Source organism: Pinus tabuliformis, chromosome 3_1 (genome assembly GCF_031772625.1).
Source record: "Pinus tabuliformis cultivar Carrire ecotype Pingquan chromosome 3_1, CPIR1, whole genome shotgun sequence".
In the NCBI taxonomy this organism is placed as follows: Eukaryota; Viridiplantae; Streptophyta; class Pinopsida; order Pinales; family Pinaceae; genus Pinus; species Pinus tabuliformis.
Window position 1 is genome coordinate 203736843 of NC_142301.1, and position 18985 is coordinate 203755827.

An 18985-nucleotide genomic window follows, 5' to 3' on the forward strand; every position below is an offset into this window, starting at 1 on the left:
ACAGCTGTTTACTTGCAGAACAGGAGTCCGCATCGTGCTTTGGGGCACATGACTCTGGAGGAGCCTTTCTCTGGGAAGAAGCCTGATATTGGTCATCTTCATATCTTTGGATGCATTACATACTCCTATATACCCAAAGAGAAGAGGACCAAACTAGAGCCCACCGCAGAGAAGGGTATCTTTGTGGGCTACAGTGAGACCTCAAAGGCCTTTCGAATTTACATTCCTGCACAGAGGAAAGTTGTTGTCAGACGGGATGTGAAGTTCGAGGAGGACAGGGCCTTTAGGAGGTCACGGGAGTTAGAGTATCTGGATCAGCCAGACCCTCAGCAGCAGTTGAGTCAGTCGCAGGGATCCAGTGGGCAGGGATCAGGAGGATCCGGAGGTACATCTATGAGGATGTCAGGTCCGTCAGTGAGCAGTGGCTCATCGAGCCAGAGGGGTGGTGCTCCGGGCAGCATGCAGAGCAGTTCACAGAGCAGTTCACTAGGGAGTCCACTGATGGACAGTTCACACGGTACGTCAGCTTCTACAGGTTCAGGTGCAGGCAGGAGGACAGCAGACAGACAGTCAGGAGTTCAGGCTACTGATGATGATGAGGAGGAGGAGTTTCATTCTCCGGTGGAAGAAGTGCGCTCAGGGAAGAGGAAGCCCAAGTGGCTTCAGGACACCTTGAGAGATGCCACATCTATTGCTGAGCCGAAGAGGCCGGTCAGAGAGAGTAGACCACCTGAGAGGTTTTGTAGTTATATGGCGATGGTTACCAGCATCCTTGACTCTGAGCCTTCTAGCTATGAGGAGGCAGCTAGCCAGCAGGTCTGGAGAGAGGCCATGCAGGAGGAGTATTCTTCTATCATGAAGAATGATGTTTGGGAGGTGGTGCCGAGGCCTGAGGGCAAATCCGTGGTTACTTCCAGATGGCTTTACAAGGTAAAGCATGCTGCAGATGGCAGCATTGAGAAATTCAAAGCGAGGTTTGTGGCTAGAGGGTTCTCCCAGGTAGAGGGAGTTGATTATGAGGAGACCTTCGCTCCCGTGGCTCGATATACTTCGATCCGCTCCATTATATCGATAGCAGCAGAGATGGGTTGGAAGATCCACCAGATGGATGTGAAGACCGCATTTCTCAATGGCTTCATACAGGAGGAGGTGTACATTGAGCAGCCACAGGGCTTTGAGGTGCATGGGAAGGAGTCCCATGTGTGCAGATTGAAGAAGGCCCTTTATGGCCTGAAGCAAGCTCCCAGAGCTTGGTACTCCAAGATAGATGCATACTTGCAGGGGATGGGTTTCACAAAGAGTGAGGCAGATCCGAACCTTTACTTTATTGTGATTGGTGAGGAGCCTCTCATTCTGGTGCTGTATGTGGATGACTTGATCATTACAGGTGCAGAGAGACTCATAGAACACTGCAAGAGAGATCTTGCGGCGGAGTTTGAGATGAAGGACATCGGCTTGATGCATTACTTTTTGGGTTTGGAGGTGTGGCAGGAGGAGGGGCATTTCTTCCTGGGGCAGGGGAAGTATATTGTGGACATCCTTAGCAGATTCCACATGGAGGATTGTAGACCCATGTCGACACCGATGATCACCAACTGGAAGAAGCTTCATGCTTCGGATTCCGAGTTGGTGGATCCCACATTGTACAGGCAGCTGATTGGTTCCTTGATGTATTTGGTCAACACTAGACCAGATATCTGTTTTGCAGTCAACACGATGAGTCAGTTTATGTGTGAGCCTAGGAAGGTTCACTGGGTGGCTGCAAAACACATTTTGCGGTACTTGCAGGGGACAGTGGATTATGGTCTGGACTACAGGCAGGGAGATGGAGTGAGATTGGCAGGATACACTGATTCTGATTGGGCAGGTTGTGCTTCTGATAGGAATAGCACTTCAGGGTGTTGTTTTGGGTTGGGTTCAGCAGTAGTGTCATGGTTCAGCCGGAAGCAGCAGTCAGTAGCACTGAGTTCAGCGGAAGCAGAGTATATGGCAGCCAGTCTAGCTAGTTGTGAGGCCATCTGGCTTCGCAAGATGTTGTTTGGCTTATTTGGTCAGCCGTTGAGACCTTCAGTGATTTACTGTGATAATCAGAGTTGCATTAAACTCACGGAGAATCCAGTATTTCATGACAGGTCAAAGCATATCGGGATCAGATATCATTTCATCAGAGACTATGTTCAGAAGGGAGCTGTGAAGCTTGAGTATATTTCCACTGATGAGCAGGTTGCAGATATCCTTACCAAAGCCTTACCACGGGGCAAGCATGTCTACTTCAGAGACAAGATGGGTGTGGTGAGGAACACCTTCCTCGGTAAGAGGGAGTGTTGAAATTTGGTACCGGAGGACAGGTGGTTCCCTTAAGCTTTGATCTTTGGCCTAGGGAAAAGTGTCCAAAAGAATTTAATTTTTCTCCTAAAGTGACTTTATAATTTTATAAAGTTAAATCTAATTTAAAAGTGACTTTAAGTGATAAAGTTATTAAGTCTAATTTTAAAGTGACTTTTATAAAGTCAATGAAAAATTAGAAAGGAAAAGTGACTTTGGAAATAAATGACTAAGTGGGTCTTTATTAAAGTGGGGTGAATTAAAAAATAGAAAGTGAGATTTAAATGAGCATTTAATCTCAACCATTGATCTAAATCTATTTCAGCCATTGGATTTAGAGATCGCCCAAAAGTCACTTGGATCACCCAAAAGTCACTTGGAGTTATATTAAAGGAGGAAAAGGTCATTCATTCTTTCATGAGCAGATTGGGAGAAGGAGAGCAAGAGAGCAAGAGAGATTTCTGAGCAGGAAGGAGAAGGAGACAACAGCTTGGCACACATTCCAAGGCAGCAGTTGAGCAGATTTGTACAGCTGATTCAGCACATAGTGAAAGGCAGATTTTTGCACAAAAATCGAGGAGCAGTTTGCTGATTTTTCTGCACACAAAACGGAGGTCGTACAGCATTTATTGCTGTCTTGTTTGCTGTAATTTCCAGATTGCTGTGAGGCACGGGAAAGGAGATAAGTTGTAAATTTGCTTGCTGATTTTTTGCTGAATAATTCTCACTGTAAAAAGACAATTTTCAGAAATAAAGAAGAGCTCTCAAACTGGTTTTCCCCAAGAGTTGTAGGGGGTTTTTCCAAGGTCAAGTTGACCAAAAATATCAGTGTTTTAATGTGTTTTAATGGCTGTTTTTTAATAGCTGATTTTTAATTCTGCAATTTCCAGCATTCTGAAAAATTTCCAGAATTTGTGTTTTCAGCAATATTTATTTTTTTCAGTCTGTTAAATGTATGGTTATGGGAATGGGCATTTAACTACATGGGAGAAATAAGGAGAAACTGAAAACCGGGGTGGGAAAACAGAAATTTTTACAATCTAGAAGATGAACTGATCCGTTTTGTATTTGTATAAATAAAGTACTAGCTAATGAATAAATATCAATTAGTGTTTTCTCTCGTTCAATCGCTGGAGTTACCCTGGCCTGACAAAAATTAATCCATAAAGCTTTAATTCATCCTCTAGAAAAAGTGCGAAAATCTCAAGAGAGAAAAGATCCAATCCAAAGTGATGATGAGAAAATGAGCTCATCTCACTTATATTTATACGCAAATCAAGAGTTCGAATTAGCCTCCTTGGCCTAAATAAGCTCCAAAAATAAAAAAATGTTCTAAGAATCCAACTTTTGGTTACAAGCCCACCAAACTAACTCATAAATGAAAGAATAAGCCTCCCAAAAGGTCAAATAATAATCTATGCATGTTGTAGGGCCCTATTAGAGGCCTAATGAGGTCCATGGGTGCCATAATGAAGAGTAGGACCCTCAAAAGCAGTGGAGAAGGGGTTGGCCCCTTGTAATATCTCGTGTTGCTCCAAATGACATGTGGGGGCACACAAGTGTCCTCATGTCTCCAAAAAAATCGAAGATGCTTGTAGATCGCCTACAAGGGCTAGGATGATGGTGTAGGTGGTGCCACATCATCATGCAAGTCCTGGATCATTTGCCAAGTGTATGGTTCAAATTTAGGGCCAACTGGGCATGATGGATTAGGTGCATCTTCCTCGTCCAATTAGTGAACCACGAGCAATCTCCGAATGGTTGTGGGGATCCATGGAATGTTGTTTGATGTTGTGGAGGCCCATGGCTCTCAACACACACCCTACATGTGCCAGTGTGGCCCTCTGGAGGGTTAGGGCCCTGTATACAGAGACCAAACCCAAGATGGAGACCATCTGCAATCCTTCATAAGATCCAATGCATCCCCTAGCCTTCTAGTGCAACAAGTCGTTAGAGAAATCGAGTAAATGAACTTACCAACCATGGACCACAAGTGGGGACTTCATAATGGCCTGCCCTTCCATAATGGGCTTAGGGATGTACCAATGTCCCTAACTCCAAATGGGGTTAACCAAGTATCCCTATTAGGTGGTTTCTACTTCTAAAGGGGGTAATATGTTCAAGGTACATCATTCAAAAAGTGGTGACATGTGACAGATAGGTGAATGAAGTAGGGCGTGAGAAGGGGCAACCCTGGGCCAAATGCTGGGGTATAAGGGAAGCCAATAAAAGGGAAGCCCGCACTTGGGTTTATAATGTATAGGAGGGAACAATCATGGTACATGAGGTGCCCTAGCCTTGATTTTTCCACCCTTTTTCATATGTCTTTTTTTTAATGATTTTATTTGATTAACTGCTAGGGGCTCAAGGGGTAATAGCATGATGCATAAGATATAACAGTGAATACCCCCTTTTAAGGTAGGTCGGTTCATTGCCCACCAGGGGTTGGGACAATCATGGGTTCCTATATGATGAAGGAGGCTCATAGAATCGTACTAGGGTGATGGCCATGATGATGGAGTAGAGCTCATGTATTGGCTTTTGCTCACATGCTAAATGTGTTTGTATCGACCATCTTTTGCATTTTGTGGTACATTTTCCTGTTGAATGTGGCCAAATATGCTTTTATCTTTCTTTTTAGCTGCATCATCTTGGGCCTGACCCAAAGTGTGGGCAAGGGGAAGGAGTGAGCTAACCCTATGTGGACCTAGTGGAGGAATGTGGACCCAGGTGGGAGAAATGATGAATGGGGTAATAATGAGTGGAAAGGGGGTAATATATGCAGATAAGGGAGGGGGACTGCACAACCAAAATCAAGGTTTCCCGTGAAGTACCATCCCTAAAGCCAAATGGTCAGTAAAAGAGATCCCACAAGACTAGAATCCAGGGTTAATATCCAAAAGGGGTCTAGGGGACAAGAGTATAGACCTAACCCATTCTTTCCGCAGAATCCCCCCATTAATCCATGCCCAGAAGTGTCCATGATAAGCAAACAACCTGACCCGTTCTTTCTGTCGAATCCCCCCATTAAGCTATCCCCAGAAGTGTCCATGATAAGAAAACTATGATACTCGATTACCAAATGATAAGGCATACCTTTAGGTTCTGGAGGCCCACATTCAAACATACGATCATGGCAGATGGGTGAGAGACCACATGGTTGGCACAGGTGGCTGAGAAATGGCACAATGAGCTAGCTAGTGGCTGCAAGGGACTGTTGGCTGCCAGTTGAGGACATCTCGGAGAAAAAAAATCTCCTAGGGATATCACCCACAAAATGGTGGGTAACAGGGCCTCTCTCTCTCTCTCTCTCTCTCTCTCTCTATTTTGTTAAGGTTTCTATAGTTTTTGGGCTAGACGAAATTCTGAAGCTGCGTCGAAGTTGTGAAGTTGCCTCTAGATCGAAGCTATGAAGTTTTTAGGTTGAAAATGCTGAAGTTACATCAAGGTTTAAGATATGAAGCTGCTATGTCGAAGTTGTTGAAGTTGCTAGGTCGAAGTTGCAAAAATTGTTGTTGGAGTCGAAGTTGTTGGAAGGTTGAAGTTTGTTGTTGGAAGCCATGTAAGGAAAGTTCATCAAGAAGAAAGGATGACTTGGTCTTGGAGGGTCTTGAGCAAGGGTCATAGGTCTTGGAATTCGTCAATTGAAGTTCTATAAGAAGAGAAGGATTCTCGTGGGTTTTCCTCTCAGTTGGAGAGGTTTTGACCCTCGCTGATCACCTATATCTTGTGTCCTATTGTCTCATTGTTCTTTATGATTTGGTAATTGTTTGATGATAGAGAACACTAATAATAATAAGAAAAGAAGAAGTTAATCAAGTAAAGTAAAAATACATCATAAGCAATTATCAAAGTAAGAGAAATCACCTATACTTGTTGCCCTCTAGATTTCTCAACAACTTGCACCTGGGGGTGGGGTTAATGCCAAACCCCATACAAATCCAGAGGTACAACAGGGATATATGAAAGCATTAGACAAGTTGGTCCTTGACAGGGAGGAGTGTGCTAATTTGCGTCTTGAATTAGGTAGATACTTCACTAGCACTGGAGTGTTTGGTTCTTTGCATGCAATGGAAGATAGGGACAAATTTGATGCTATCACATGGTGGGACGCATATGGTGGGTAGGGGCTTGCCAAAATTGGCAAAAAAAGTGCTTATACAAGTTGTAAATACTTCTTCTGCAGAGAGGTGTTGGAGCACCTACAACTTCATCCACAATGTGAGAAGAAACAAACTCAATGAAAATCGGGCAGAAAGATTGGTTTATGTGCATTACAACTTGAGGTTGTTGAGTCATTATTGTGATCGGGCTCATGAGGATACATCATATAAAACTTGGGACAACAATCCAGAGGAAGATAATTTGGAGGATGGTGCTCTACATCTAGAAGAATTGCAAACAAAACTTCAAAGAGATGATGATGAAGCAACACTAGCCATGCCACCCCCACCATCCAGTAGCAGTGTTCGAGTTCCAACATCTTTGCCTTTGCTACTGCCACCTGCATCTACATCCTCACGTGGAGGGCATGTGGATTATGGTTTTGGTCGTCCGAAAATGCGGGAGGAGACTTCTAGTGGTAGTAGACCACCATGACCTTCTTAGAAATTAGACATTTCTCGTGGCAGCAAGAGGAAGCAGTAGAAATAGAATTACTTGTCTTTTCTAGTTTCTAATAGTGTTTATAATTTTTTACTCTTTCATATTTTTTGTAAACAATATATGACAATTTAAGTTTGAAGTTTGAAGTTGGCAATTATAACTCATTGGTAATGAATTATGAATATGATGCTTCGTGAAAGTTGAAACATTTCATTTCATGTTAGATATTTTTTGTTATAGTTTGGTTACTTGGTAATGGTAATGGTTAAAAGTACAACTTTATTGATCAATGATGATAAATGTTATATATGGAATTTTCAAAGCTTGAAACTTTGAGATTGATGAATCATGAGGCTCGATATGTTTTATGTTACTAACTTGTAAACATGGTTGATGAGGATTATAACTTCTAGATGATTGATGTTATATGGTTCAATCCATGTTTTTATGGTTTTTTATCTAATTCATCATTCTACATGCTTTTGTTGACATATATGCATCAAAATATATAAAAATATATATTATATAAAAATTCGCTCCCAAACCAGGAGCGTTTGAAAATGTTGCTCCCCACTACCCCTTCCGCTCTTGCTCCCAAGTAACCTTCACTGCAACAAATTAAAATATTTCACATGGCATGCATGTCTGAGAAGTGGGGTGCATTAGTCAACTGAATATAGAAGAGAATCTTGCCAAGTCTAATCACCAGAGTCTGCCAATAATAACCTCCTTAAGTTGGGTGCCCCAGTTACAGTGGAAATAGAAGCAAAAAAACATTGGGATATGTGCCAAAATCACTCTAAGGAGGGTGCATTAGCTTCGTGGAGAATAATGGTGAACTCTGCGTAGAATAACTTGAAGTGGGCACTCTCCTCCTGTGAAGAATACACTAGATGCATGATGGATAAGATAAATTAGATACATTCTAAAGGGAGCACTCTTCTTTGGCTTGTAATAGATAAAATCCATTGAAATAAAATATCTACAAGGTACTCATTTTGTCCTCATGCAACATCCTGCTTTTTCTGGAGAAAGTGCAGTGGATAAGATGAGTTTTGAGAATAGAAACTCCTAGGTTGAGCACTCTCTTTGTATCAAGAATAAACTTCAGTAGTTGTTAATAGACCTGAGATGGGGTGCTCTCCATCTGGCTTAGAATAGACAAAATAAGACCCCAAGAAAGCACATTGGCTGAGATTACAAAAGAAATAAGCACGGTGGATAAGATTTCCTCTGCCAAAAAATCTCTTCATGGATTGAATGACCTCTACCAGGGCATGGTAACCTGCACTCGTTGTCCACTGCTCCATGTCAATTTTTTTTCAATCCATTGGTATTGTTAGACATGACGCCCTAATTTTGCACTTTCTCTAAATTTCTAGAAATTTCTAGGTTTCTTCCCTATCAATGTGTGAACTCATCCTTGTGTAGCACCTTCAAAAAATAGAAACCCTAAAATTAGACTTTCTTTGATCATCACCAAAAGTCACATGCATGTGCTCATCCAGAAAGAGTATCCAGAGACCTAATTGGTTTCCCAAAATAGTAAGCTTTCAAAAATAGAAACTTTCAAATAATAGTGAATTATAAAATTAAAGAATACCCTTTTGGAAAACTGCTAGATGGATACTCGAAACTACAATCACTTGCTAAAACTTTTAAGTTTCTAATAACAGAACTAAAAATTGCAAAGTACCCTTTTGAATCAACCATTCTTCCATGCATGCTTCAAGTGTTGCATAACACATGCATGCACGAGAACCTTGCTAAAAATTGCATTGAAGTCTAAATTGAATTCTAAAGCAGTGGATATGGTGTTCCCCGTGTCACTTTAAAAATCTCTGGAAATTTAACCGGTGTGAGCCAAAACGTTGGAATCGAAAGATGTATTCATGAACATGCTGATTATTCGCATTTGATATGCCTAGGGAAAATTCAGTGTTTTCACAGCAGAACTGTGTAACAACTCTCTAACCAGCATTCTTGCTGCCATGTTTACTAGACTACTCTTTTGTGCTATGCTCGTGCCCTTTTGTGCTTTGCCATGGTGCAAAAAGTAATGCACATCCTGTAGGTATCTGAGCTTCTTGAAGGTGAGATACTTTTGCATCTGTGAAGTCACCCACCCCAACTTTCTCCTTCCATTGTCTATGGAAGAGCGCTGATCAGGGGCAACATGTTCTTACCAGGCATAGCATAACTTTCAAAGTCATATTCTTGGAACAACATGAGCCATCTATTCATTCGGCTCGATAGAATGGACTTGATTATTGTTAAAATTGGCAACTAGGGCCAAAATCCATGTGGGTCACCTTATTTATGGCAGCTGATATTTTTCTTGGATTCCTCTCATCGAGAGGTGTAGGATTGATCTAACGATCATCCGATTCCGACACGTATTCATGGAGATATGAATTTATTTGTATTCTTGACAATTTGTCAAGGTCAGCCAGCAAGCAAAACAGTGTTTTACACACCCAGCTTATTCTCAACGTGGCATATAAAAGGAAGAGACCTTGTAGCATAAACTCACTCATCTCTACACACCTTCTTCTCTCTCTCTCCTACGCATTAGAGGAGCATCTCTCTCTCACATGTGTGGCTGAAAGGAGGACACAGATCTGAATTAGGGCAGCGTTGACTTGGATTGACCGTGGTGCAGAAAGGCTGATTCTTGCCAGCGTTGACCAGCGTAGGGTCTCCTTGACTGCGGTTTAAGTTGGGCAGCCTCTCCTAGGCAGGCCGCATTTCTGGGCAGCTTCATTGACCTGTTTTGACCACACATTTAACCAGCATTGACTGTTGAGGGTTGGCAGATCTGTACCTGCGTTGACTCCTGTTTGACCTACATTTCGGACTGTTTTGGGCTGCTGTACTTGCTGTTGGAGGCTGAGTTGACTGAGGTTCACTTGAGGTCAATTCTGACCTGTTTGACCAGCTTTGACTTTGCTGGTTAGGGTTTTGTTGCAGCGGTCATAAAATTACAGATTTGTGTAATTGTACTCTCTCTCTCTGCTGAATTATTGAAGAATATAAGAAGAATTGATCAAGGGTTTCCGCACATTGGGGTTTGTCCTTGGCTGGTGCCACATCTTGTTTCTCTTGTCTTGGCTTGTATTCTACTGTTTACATTTATGTTCTATCTGCATTTTACTATCATGCTGATGTGGTTGCTATTCTAGATATTGATATTGGGCTAATAAGAAAATTTGAAGTAAATTGATCTTAAGCATAGAACATACCATAATTTAACATGGTATCAGCGCTGAGGTGAAGACAAAGCCCAAGCAAGAGTGAAAAAACAATCACTGAAGACAGTTGGAAAGATCAAAAGGCTTTATGGGTTCCTCATCCCACTTCCCGGCCGAAGACAAGCTTCGTGAGAAGTTTGACTATCACAAATGGAAGATGTCCTTTGATTTGACATTGGAAGAGCAAGAAGTGTTGGACTATGTGAGGGGTAAAATTCTGGAGCCTCCATCAAATGTGCCGGCTGCTACAAAGAACAAGTACACTAAGGGTGAAGTCAAAACAAAGAAGATTATCCGAGATTCAATTGACAAGTGTCTGGTGGCCGACATTTCCGAGTTGAACACCTCCAAGGAGATCTACAACAGATTGGTAAGCTTATTTAAAGTTAGTGATGCAAATCAAGTTTTGTTCAAAAATAAGTTGAAGGATATTAAGAAGAACAAGGATGAGGATATTCAATCTTACTTCTTAAGGTTGACTGAGATGAAGAATGATCTTCTATCGATTGGAGAAGTCATTCCTGATAGGGAACTAACTATCACTACCCTTGGAGGGCTCCCATTCGAATGGTATATTTTTAGAACCACTCTTCTCAACAATGATCGAATGCCGGAGTTTGAAGAATTGATGTCGAGATGCATTCCAGAAGAGACAAGGATGGTGGAGCAAGAATTGCCTTCAAACAAAGGCAACCCCACTGCTTTTTCCTCTCATGCCAAAAGGAGAAATAATTCTGGGTCTAAGACTCTAAAGGTCATTTCAAAGGAAAGCCCGGATCGAAGGGTGGAAGGAAAGAGGAATGCAGGAAATCAAGGAAATGGTCAACCCTCCAAGAAAGCAAGGAACTCCATGTATGAATAAAATGTTGTTAACAATAAGCAAGATGAGTATTATCTTATAGCGGCCCTCTCCACTACCTCTCCTCCAGACTCGGACTCGTTGGGAAATTGGCTTATTAGTAGTGGTGCCTCAAGGCACTTCACTGGTTACAAGGAAGCTCTCTCTAATCTGATAGAAAAAGAGACAAACTTGGAGATTATTCTTGGAGACAATTCCACCTATCCCATAAAGGGTGTAGGGAATATTACTCTTCAATTAAATTAGGGTAACACGATTCATTTGCAAGAATTATTATATGTAGTTGATCTCAAGAAGAACCTTGTGTCCATTTCGGCAATGGAAGACAAAGGCTACAAGGTGGCATTCACCGATGGCAAGGTACGTGTTTGGAAAAAGAATTTTAAAGATGCTTTCACTCTTGGGTTCCAGGTTGACTCTTTATATCAAGTTGGAGGAAGTCTGTTGGGAGTCATGTCTTGTGACATATCTCTACAATCTGAACTATGGCACCGGAGGTTTGCCCACCTTCATTATAAGGCTCTACCTGATGTGAGACAAATGGTGACAAGGATGCCCGAGTTCAAAGTAGAGCATGAAGGTGTATGTCTGGGGTGTGCTGAAGGAAAGCTCGAAAGGGGACCATTCCCCTCAAGTAATAGCAAGACTACAGATATATTGCAGTTGGTCCACTCCAACATATCTGGTATGATGCCTGTAAACTATCTATATTATCTTACTTTTACAAATGATTATTCTCGCAAGGCTTGGATCTACTTCTTGAAAAAGAAGGATGAAGTGTTCACCTGGTTCCGTCACTTCAAAGCCCTGATCGAGAATCAAACCGAGAAGAGAATCAAGATATTAAGGACTGATAATGGGACTGAGTATGAACCCAACGAGTTCCATGACTTTTGCAAAGGAGCTGGCATTAAGAGGGAGACCACAACACCATACACTCCTGAGCAGAATGGTGTGGCTAAAAGGAAGAATCCTACGATTATGGAAGTTGTTCGTGCCATGCTGCATGATCAAAGGCTTCTGAAGTTTTTATGGGCCAAAGTTGCGAATACTGTCGTATATGTTCAAAACCGATGCCCTCATCAAGCATTGGATTCCAAGACTCCCGAAGAAATGTTCACTAGTAAGGAACCTGATGTCTCTCATTTTAGAACTTTTGGAAGTCCCGTATATTTTCATGTGTTGAAAGAGAAAAGAAGCAAATTGGGTGCATCTGGAAAGAAAGGAATCTTTGTGGGCTATAGCGAAAATTCGAAGGGCTATAGAATCTATGTGGCTGGTCAAAGGGAAGTTGAGATAAATCATGATGTTACCTTTGACGAAGATATGGCTCGTAGCAAGGTTGACAATCTTCTTATTCTAAGGAAAGATAAAGAAGTTGACAGTAGGAAGTTGGATGAAAAGGAAGATGAAACGATGCCCGATGTTGAAGAATCTATGGATCCTATTGATCCCCCTCTGCAAGAGCCTTCCTCCTCTAGGAAGAGGCTCTCACGGCTTAGGGAGACTCTTGAAGATGCCGAGAGACATATTGCATCCAGAGGGACTTTCCATGAAAGCAAGAAGCTGACCAAGTATCAAGGATACTTGACCATTATGAGCACCATCATTCAAAACGAGCCTACATCGTTTGAAGAAGCTGTGAAGCACCAAGTATGGAAGGATGCTATGAATGAAGAATACGAGTCCATCATGAAGAATGATGTCTCGGATGTGGTCCCCAAACCCCAGGAAAAATCAGTTGTCACCTCAAAATGGCTTTACAAAATCAAGCATGGAGTTGATGGGAGTGCTGAAAAGTACAAGGCTCGCTTTGTTGCTCAAGGCTTCTCTCAAAAGGAAGGTGTGGATTACGATGAGATATTTGCACCAGTTTCCTGATACACCACCATCTGCTTGATCAACCCTTGCTGCTTTGCAAGGATGGCACCTACATTAGATGGATGTCAAGATTGCGTTCTTGCATGGTTCGATTAAAGAGGAAGTTTATGTGGAACAACCCAAGGGGTTTGAGATTCATAATCGAGAATATCATGTATGTAGGTTGAAGAAAGCTTTGTATGGGTTGAAGCAAGCACCCCGAGCTTGGTATGAGAGGATCAATAGCTATCTGATGAAGTTGGGATTCACTAGGAGTGAAGCCGATCCGAACCTTTACTTTAAGGTTGAAGATGATAAGCCTGTCATACTAGCGTTGTTGTATGTTGATGACCTCTTTTTGACTGGTGCACACTGTAGACCCTTTCATTCACAAATGTAAGAGGGAGTTGGCTTCCGAATTTGAGATGAATTACCTAGGATTGATGCACTACTTCCTAGGGTTGGAAGTCTGGCAAAAGCCAAGAAAATTTTCCTATCTCAAGGAAAATACGTGGTGAAGATATTGTAGAGATTTGGGATGGTGGACCGCAAGCCCGTGACTACCCCGATGGAGCTTAACTTCAAGAAGTTATGCGGTAGTGTTATCGAACCTATATTGGGAAATGCTTTTGAGTATCGTCAACTCATAGGAGCACTGATGTTCTTGGTGAACTCCCGTCCGGATATATGTTTTGCAGTCAACACGTTGAGCCAATATATGGTTGAGCCTCATCACTCACATTGGATTGGTGCCAAGAATTTTCTGAGATATCTTCGGGGCACAATCACTCATGGACTGAGATACACTGCTGGAGATGTGAGGCTGCATGGTTATTACGATGTTGATTTGGCAGGCAGTGTGGTGGACTGAATGAGAACTTTCGGGTGTTGTTTCTCTTTGGGTTCTGCATCAATATCTTGGATGAGAAGGAAGCAAAAGTCGGTGGCATTGAGCGTCATTGAGGCTGAATACATTGCTGCGAGTATGGCCTCCTGTGAAGCTGTTTGGTTGCAGAAGTTGTTTAGTGAGTTGTTCGAACATATGCTGGATACTACTGTGATCCTCTGTGACAACCAGAGTGGGATTCGTTTATCAAATAATCTCATATTTCATGATCGCTCCAAGCACATCGATATCAGGTACCACTCTATCCAGGATATGGTACAACGAGGAGCAATAAGGCTTCATTGTATTAGGACTGATGAGAAGGTTGCTGACATTCTGACGAAGCCCCTGGGAGAGGTCAAATTCTTGACTTTCCGAGAACGACTAGGAGTCGTGGAGAGACCCTCTTATGAGGGTCCTGTATGATATATACATTGAACTCCGGGAGCTCCGGGGGGCTTGGGGTACTTCTTGGAGTGATGAGCAACCATAGGGTGAGTGCTTCAGACTTTCCCTAGTGGTTTGTTGTGTACAGGATGAGTGGTTCAGCCTTCCCCTGTGATACCCCGTGGCGACATGTAGGCAAGATGAGTGGTTTATCCTTCTCCAGCTGAGACATCCTACCCATGCAGTCTGGGACTCACGGGAAGTACCTCTCATTTGGCCAATGAGAAGGGAAATAAGGATAGGAACCATAGTAGTACCGATGGATGCATCATGTAACTACCGTACTCCCTATGCTAGGATGACATTGATCTGGGATCAATTGGAACTGACTTCAGGTCAGTAAGAGTGGTATGAGACACTCTCTTTATTTGGAATTGATTTTGGATCAGTAAGAGTGGTATGATACACTCTCTTCATTGGGACCGACTTTGGGTCAGTAAGAGTGCTATTAGACACTCTCCTTTATCTGGGACTGACTTCGGGTCAGTGGAGGATGGTATGATACATTCTCGATCACTTCCTCTTATTCGTAAATCAGCAGAGAAGTGCAGAGCAGTGCATTGATGGCAGAGATAGTACCGACAATCAGATGGATTAGCAGATGGAGTTCTCCCTAGTAGAGAAGAAGTGTTAAAATTGGCAACTAGGGCCAAACTCCATGTGGGTCACCTTATTTATGGCAGCTGATGTTTTTCTTGGATTCCTCTCATCGAGAGGTGTAGGATTGATCTAACAATCATCCAATTCCGACATGTATTCATGGAGATATGAATTTATTTGTATTCTTGACAATTTGTCAAGGTCGGTTAGCAAGCAAAACAGTGTTTTACACTCCCAGCTTATCCTCAATGTAGCATATAAAAGGAAGAGACCTTGTGGCATAAACTCACTCATCTCAACACACATTCTTCTCTCTCTCCTACGCATTAGAGGAGCATCTCTCTCTCACACGTGTCGCTGAAAGGAGGACGCAGATCTTAATTAGGGCAGCGTTGACTTGGGTTGACCGTGGTGCAGAAAGGCTAATTCTTGGCAGCGTTGACCAGCGTAGGGTCTCCTTGACTGCGGTTTAAGTTGGGCAGCCTCTCCTAGGCAGGCCGCATTTCTGGGCAGCTTCGTTGACCTGTTTTGACCACACATTTGACCAGCGTTGACTGTTGAGGGTTGACCGCAGACCTGTACCTATGTTGACTGTTGTTTGACCTTCATTTCGGATTGTTTTGGGCTGCATGTACTTGCTGTTGGAGGCTGAGTTGACTGAGGTTGACTTGAGGTCAATTCTGACCTGTTTGACCAGCTTTGACTTTGCTGGTTAGGGTTTTGTTGCAGCGGTCATAAAATTACAGATTTGTGTAATTGTACTCTCTCTCTCTCGACTGAATTATTGAAGAATATAAAAAAATTGATCAAGGGTTTCCCCGCATTGGGGTTTGTCCCTGGCTGGTGCCACATCTTGTGTCTCTTGTCTTGGCTTGTCTTCTAGTGTTTACATTTATGTTCTAACTGCATTTTACTGTCATGCTGATGTGATTGCTATTCTGGAAATTGATATTGGGCTAATAGGAAAATTTGAAGTAAATTGCTCTTAAGTATAGAACATACCATAATTTAACAATTATTATGTACTAAAATGCGTAAAGGTATAGATAAAAGTTAAATTTATTGGTTAGAGAATAACGCATTCATAACTTCTGGTGTATGTATATCATATCTAATGCCTCCTTTCTGTTGTAGTGTAATTCCTCTTTGCTGTTGCCAATTTCGGGAAGGTAGAGTAGATGATCTAGTTTGTTCTCCCTTGGTTTGGTATAAATAGTCCCATTAATTATCCATATGATAATGGTTTTCTACGTTCCTTATGATTATTGACACAAACATCGTAAAAGATTCATGCCAAGTGTTAATTAGCTCAAGAATAACATTTTTTTCACCATTTCGTCCCTAGCTAAAAAGTGGGTTTTGAGCCATCCATGGGAGAATAAGCTTGGAATTCAATTCATTGGAAGTACCAGCAATTTAGAGGAGTTGTGAGGGATGCTTTATTGGTTTACAAGTTCCTTCTGATTATTGGTGCAAACATTGTAAAATAATCACGCAAAGTGTTAATTAGCTCATGAATAACTTCTTTTTGTTTTAACAATATCGTCTAGTTAAAAATTGTGTTTCAAGTCCTGTCCTTGGGAAATAAACTTGGAACTCAATTCATTGGAAAAACGAGGAGTTGTGAGGGATGCTTTTATAGTAGAAATCCAATAACTTTTGGAAGAACTCGTAAATCTCTTTGTCAATCTTCCTGGAGTGGATTTCAAGCAACATTTGTATCTCGGGGGTCTCGAAGATTTGTGATTATTGTTAATACAAAATCATTTCTATCTACTTTTCTCACTAAGATGCTGTGTTAGCATTATTTTACTTGAAATGCATTTTGTAGCAAACTACAGTTACAAAAGCAGTGCCAAACCCCAAAGCTTTTACCTCATGTAAGCCATCATTACTTGCTAGTTTCATACTTTCTGTGATTTTAAATCGAACCATTTCTAGCGCTTTCATAAGTTGCATATGATAAGAAACACTATAAAGATTGTTATGTTACTTGAGCCTAATAATATTCTCATTTTCTAGCTAATTTTCATTTTGTCATCTCTAACCTACTGATGTACACTGTATTTCAATATAATTGCATGACAGTTGGGTAGCCAATCCAGATGAGACAGCTTTCTATACACGGGTTTTGTTGCAAGATATCAAGCTAGCACGACTCACTCCATATATCGAATAATTAAAATTGGTTAGATGAAAAAATGTGTCAATGTGATTATGATTATCTTGTCTAATTACCTTATCAACAACGTGTTTTGTCATTTCCCTCTGTTCAATTTCATATTTGTCAAAATACAAAGTAAATATCCTATGACTATTTTTGTTGAAGTTAATTGTATATGCTTCAACCATATTCCTGTAAAGATAAACATCCAATTCTGGAATTTTCTCATATGGATGCGTTAGAAAAGTATACAGTTAATTAAATTAAATTTGTAGTTAGTTGACTCATATTTTAATATTATTCAAAGGAATGTTTGAAACATTCTGTTTGAGGGATGGTGTAGAACCATACAATCTTGCTTTAAAGTACATTATTGTATAACATGTCACGAGGATAGTAAATGATCCATGAATGATGACGTTGAATGATAGAATCTTTTCTTTAAAGTACACGTTAAGGTTTTGTAGATGATCACTCTCTCTTTTTGTAAATTATTGCTTTCTTTCAAGATGGTAAGATAATATGATTTGATATAAATAAGTTGATAAGCTTTAAAAGTGCATGATAAAGCATGCTGCAAGAACAGTATAATAGCTATGAAGAATAAGGTTTTGTGGAAAATTAATTTTCTAATTTGGATGATATGAATTTATATAAAAGGTTTGTAAATAATGTTGAGAATTAATTTAGAATAAATGATATAACTTATTTAAAATTTATAAAGAGTTTTTCCGGAAGAAGTCACATTGAAGATTTTGGTTGGCCTAGCAATCTGAATTAGATTTTTAATTTGTTGATATTTTAATGTGCTTTTCTTCAAGATTTCTATGATCAAATTTGCAATGAGGTTTTTTTCCTATTGAATATGCCTCACAAACTTATTCCTCATTTTCAATTTGTTGAAGAATGTAACTAGTGGTGGTCTTCATAATTGTATTTGAGTCATGATATAATGTATTTGTCAAAAGAAAGAAGATATTTTTTTTGTCAACTTGTCTGTGATCCTCCAGGCTTGACCTATGGCTTGAGGAATTGCAACCCAGGGGCATCTAATCCGTCAAAGTCACCCGGGGATCACACCTAGCCTGGGCCACACCAACGATAAGTTGATTGGATTTTTTATCAGGACCCCCCCCACCCCCTAACACAGGGCACAACCACCCCTCGTGATGTTTGATCCTGGGTCACCTTGCTACGAAGGCCCACCCTCAACCAGTTGTGCTAGTGGGACTTGACAAAACAAAAAGAAATTTATTTACAAAAGAAAAAAAAATTATTAGCATGGGTTTCATGTTTTATTATTTTATTTTTAGGCCAAACATCCATTGTTGGCTTCTAAGGTTTATGTCAAGAGTCCTTGTCCATGTCATCATGTAATAGACCCTTCTTGGGCTTTGTATATCAAGAAAGAAAAATTATTGTGATGAAAATTGAGTCAAATAGGCCTCCTCCACCAAGTCGGCCTCAAAGGGAGGCAAAAACCACTATATATAGGTAGCAACTCGACCTCATTTGGTGCACAAGAAAAGCAAGTTCGATCTGCAGTTGCTAGAGGAGAAAAAGGAGAGTGAAATACCTAAAGTGAAGGAGAAAACCCTAGCGAAGGGGACACTTTTCAAGCTAGAAGAAGCTGAAAATCTCTCTTTTTTGCCACACGTGCAAGTTTCTAGACTATTGTAGGAAGGCTGAAATTTCATATTTGCAGTAGGGCCGAAATTTTGGGAGTTGGAGAGCTGAAATTTTGTGTTGAAGTTGTTTGACTAGAAGAGACTATTAAAGATTGGATAATCATTCTGGAAGGTTGACTTGGTGGAGTGAGGAAGAACTTTTGGTCTGGTATAAGGTCTTGGATTACCTCAATTTGATTTGAATCTACTAGTGGAAGAGTTTGACTGGTTTTTCTCCCCTTTATAGGGGTTTTAGCCTTGGTTGAGTGCCTATATCTGGTGTCATTGATCTTCATGTTTTTTTATTTGATAATTGCTTGA

The 18985-nt window shown here is 41.0% G+C and overlaps 1 protein-coding gene across 3 annotated transcripts in view; it reads left to right on the plus strand.

The window, feature by feature from the left end:
• Positions 1–17318, plus strand: part of LOC149186504 (IMP-specific 5'-nucleotidase 1-like) — a 355273-nt gene extending 337955 nt beyond the window's left edge. For all 3 annotated transcript variants that reach the window (XM_089411011.1, XM_089411012.1, XM_089411013.1), the window contains one exon: positions 16922–17318. In XM_089411011.1, coding sequence (XP_089267137.1) covers positions 16922–17012 — 91 coding nt within the window. In that variant the 3' untranslated portion in view covers positions 17013–17318. The remainder of the gene's footprint in view (positions 1–16921) is intronic.
• The last annotated feature ends 1667 nt before the right edge of the window (positions 17319–18985 follow it).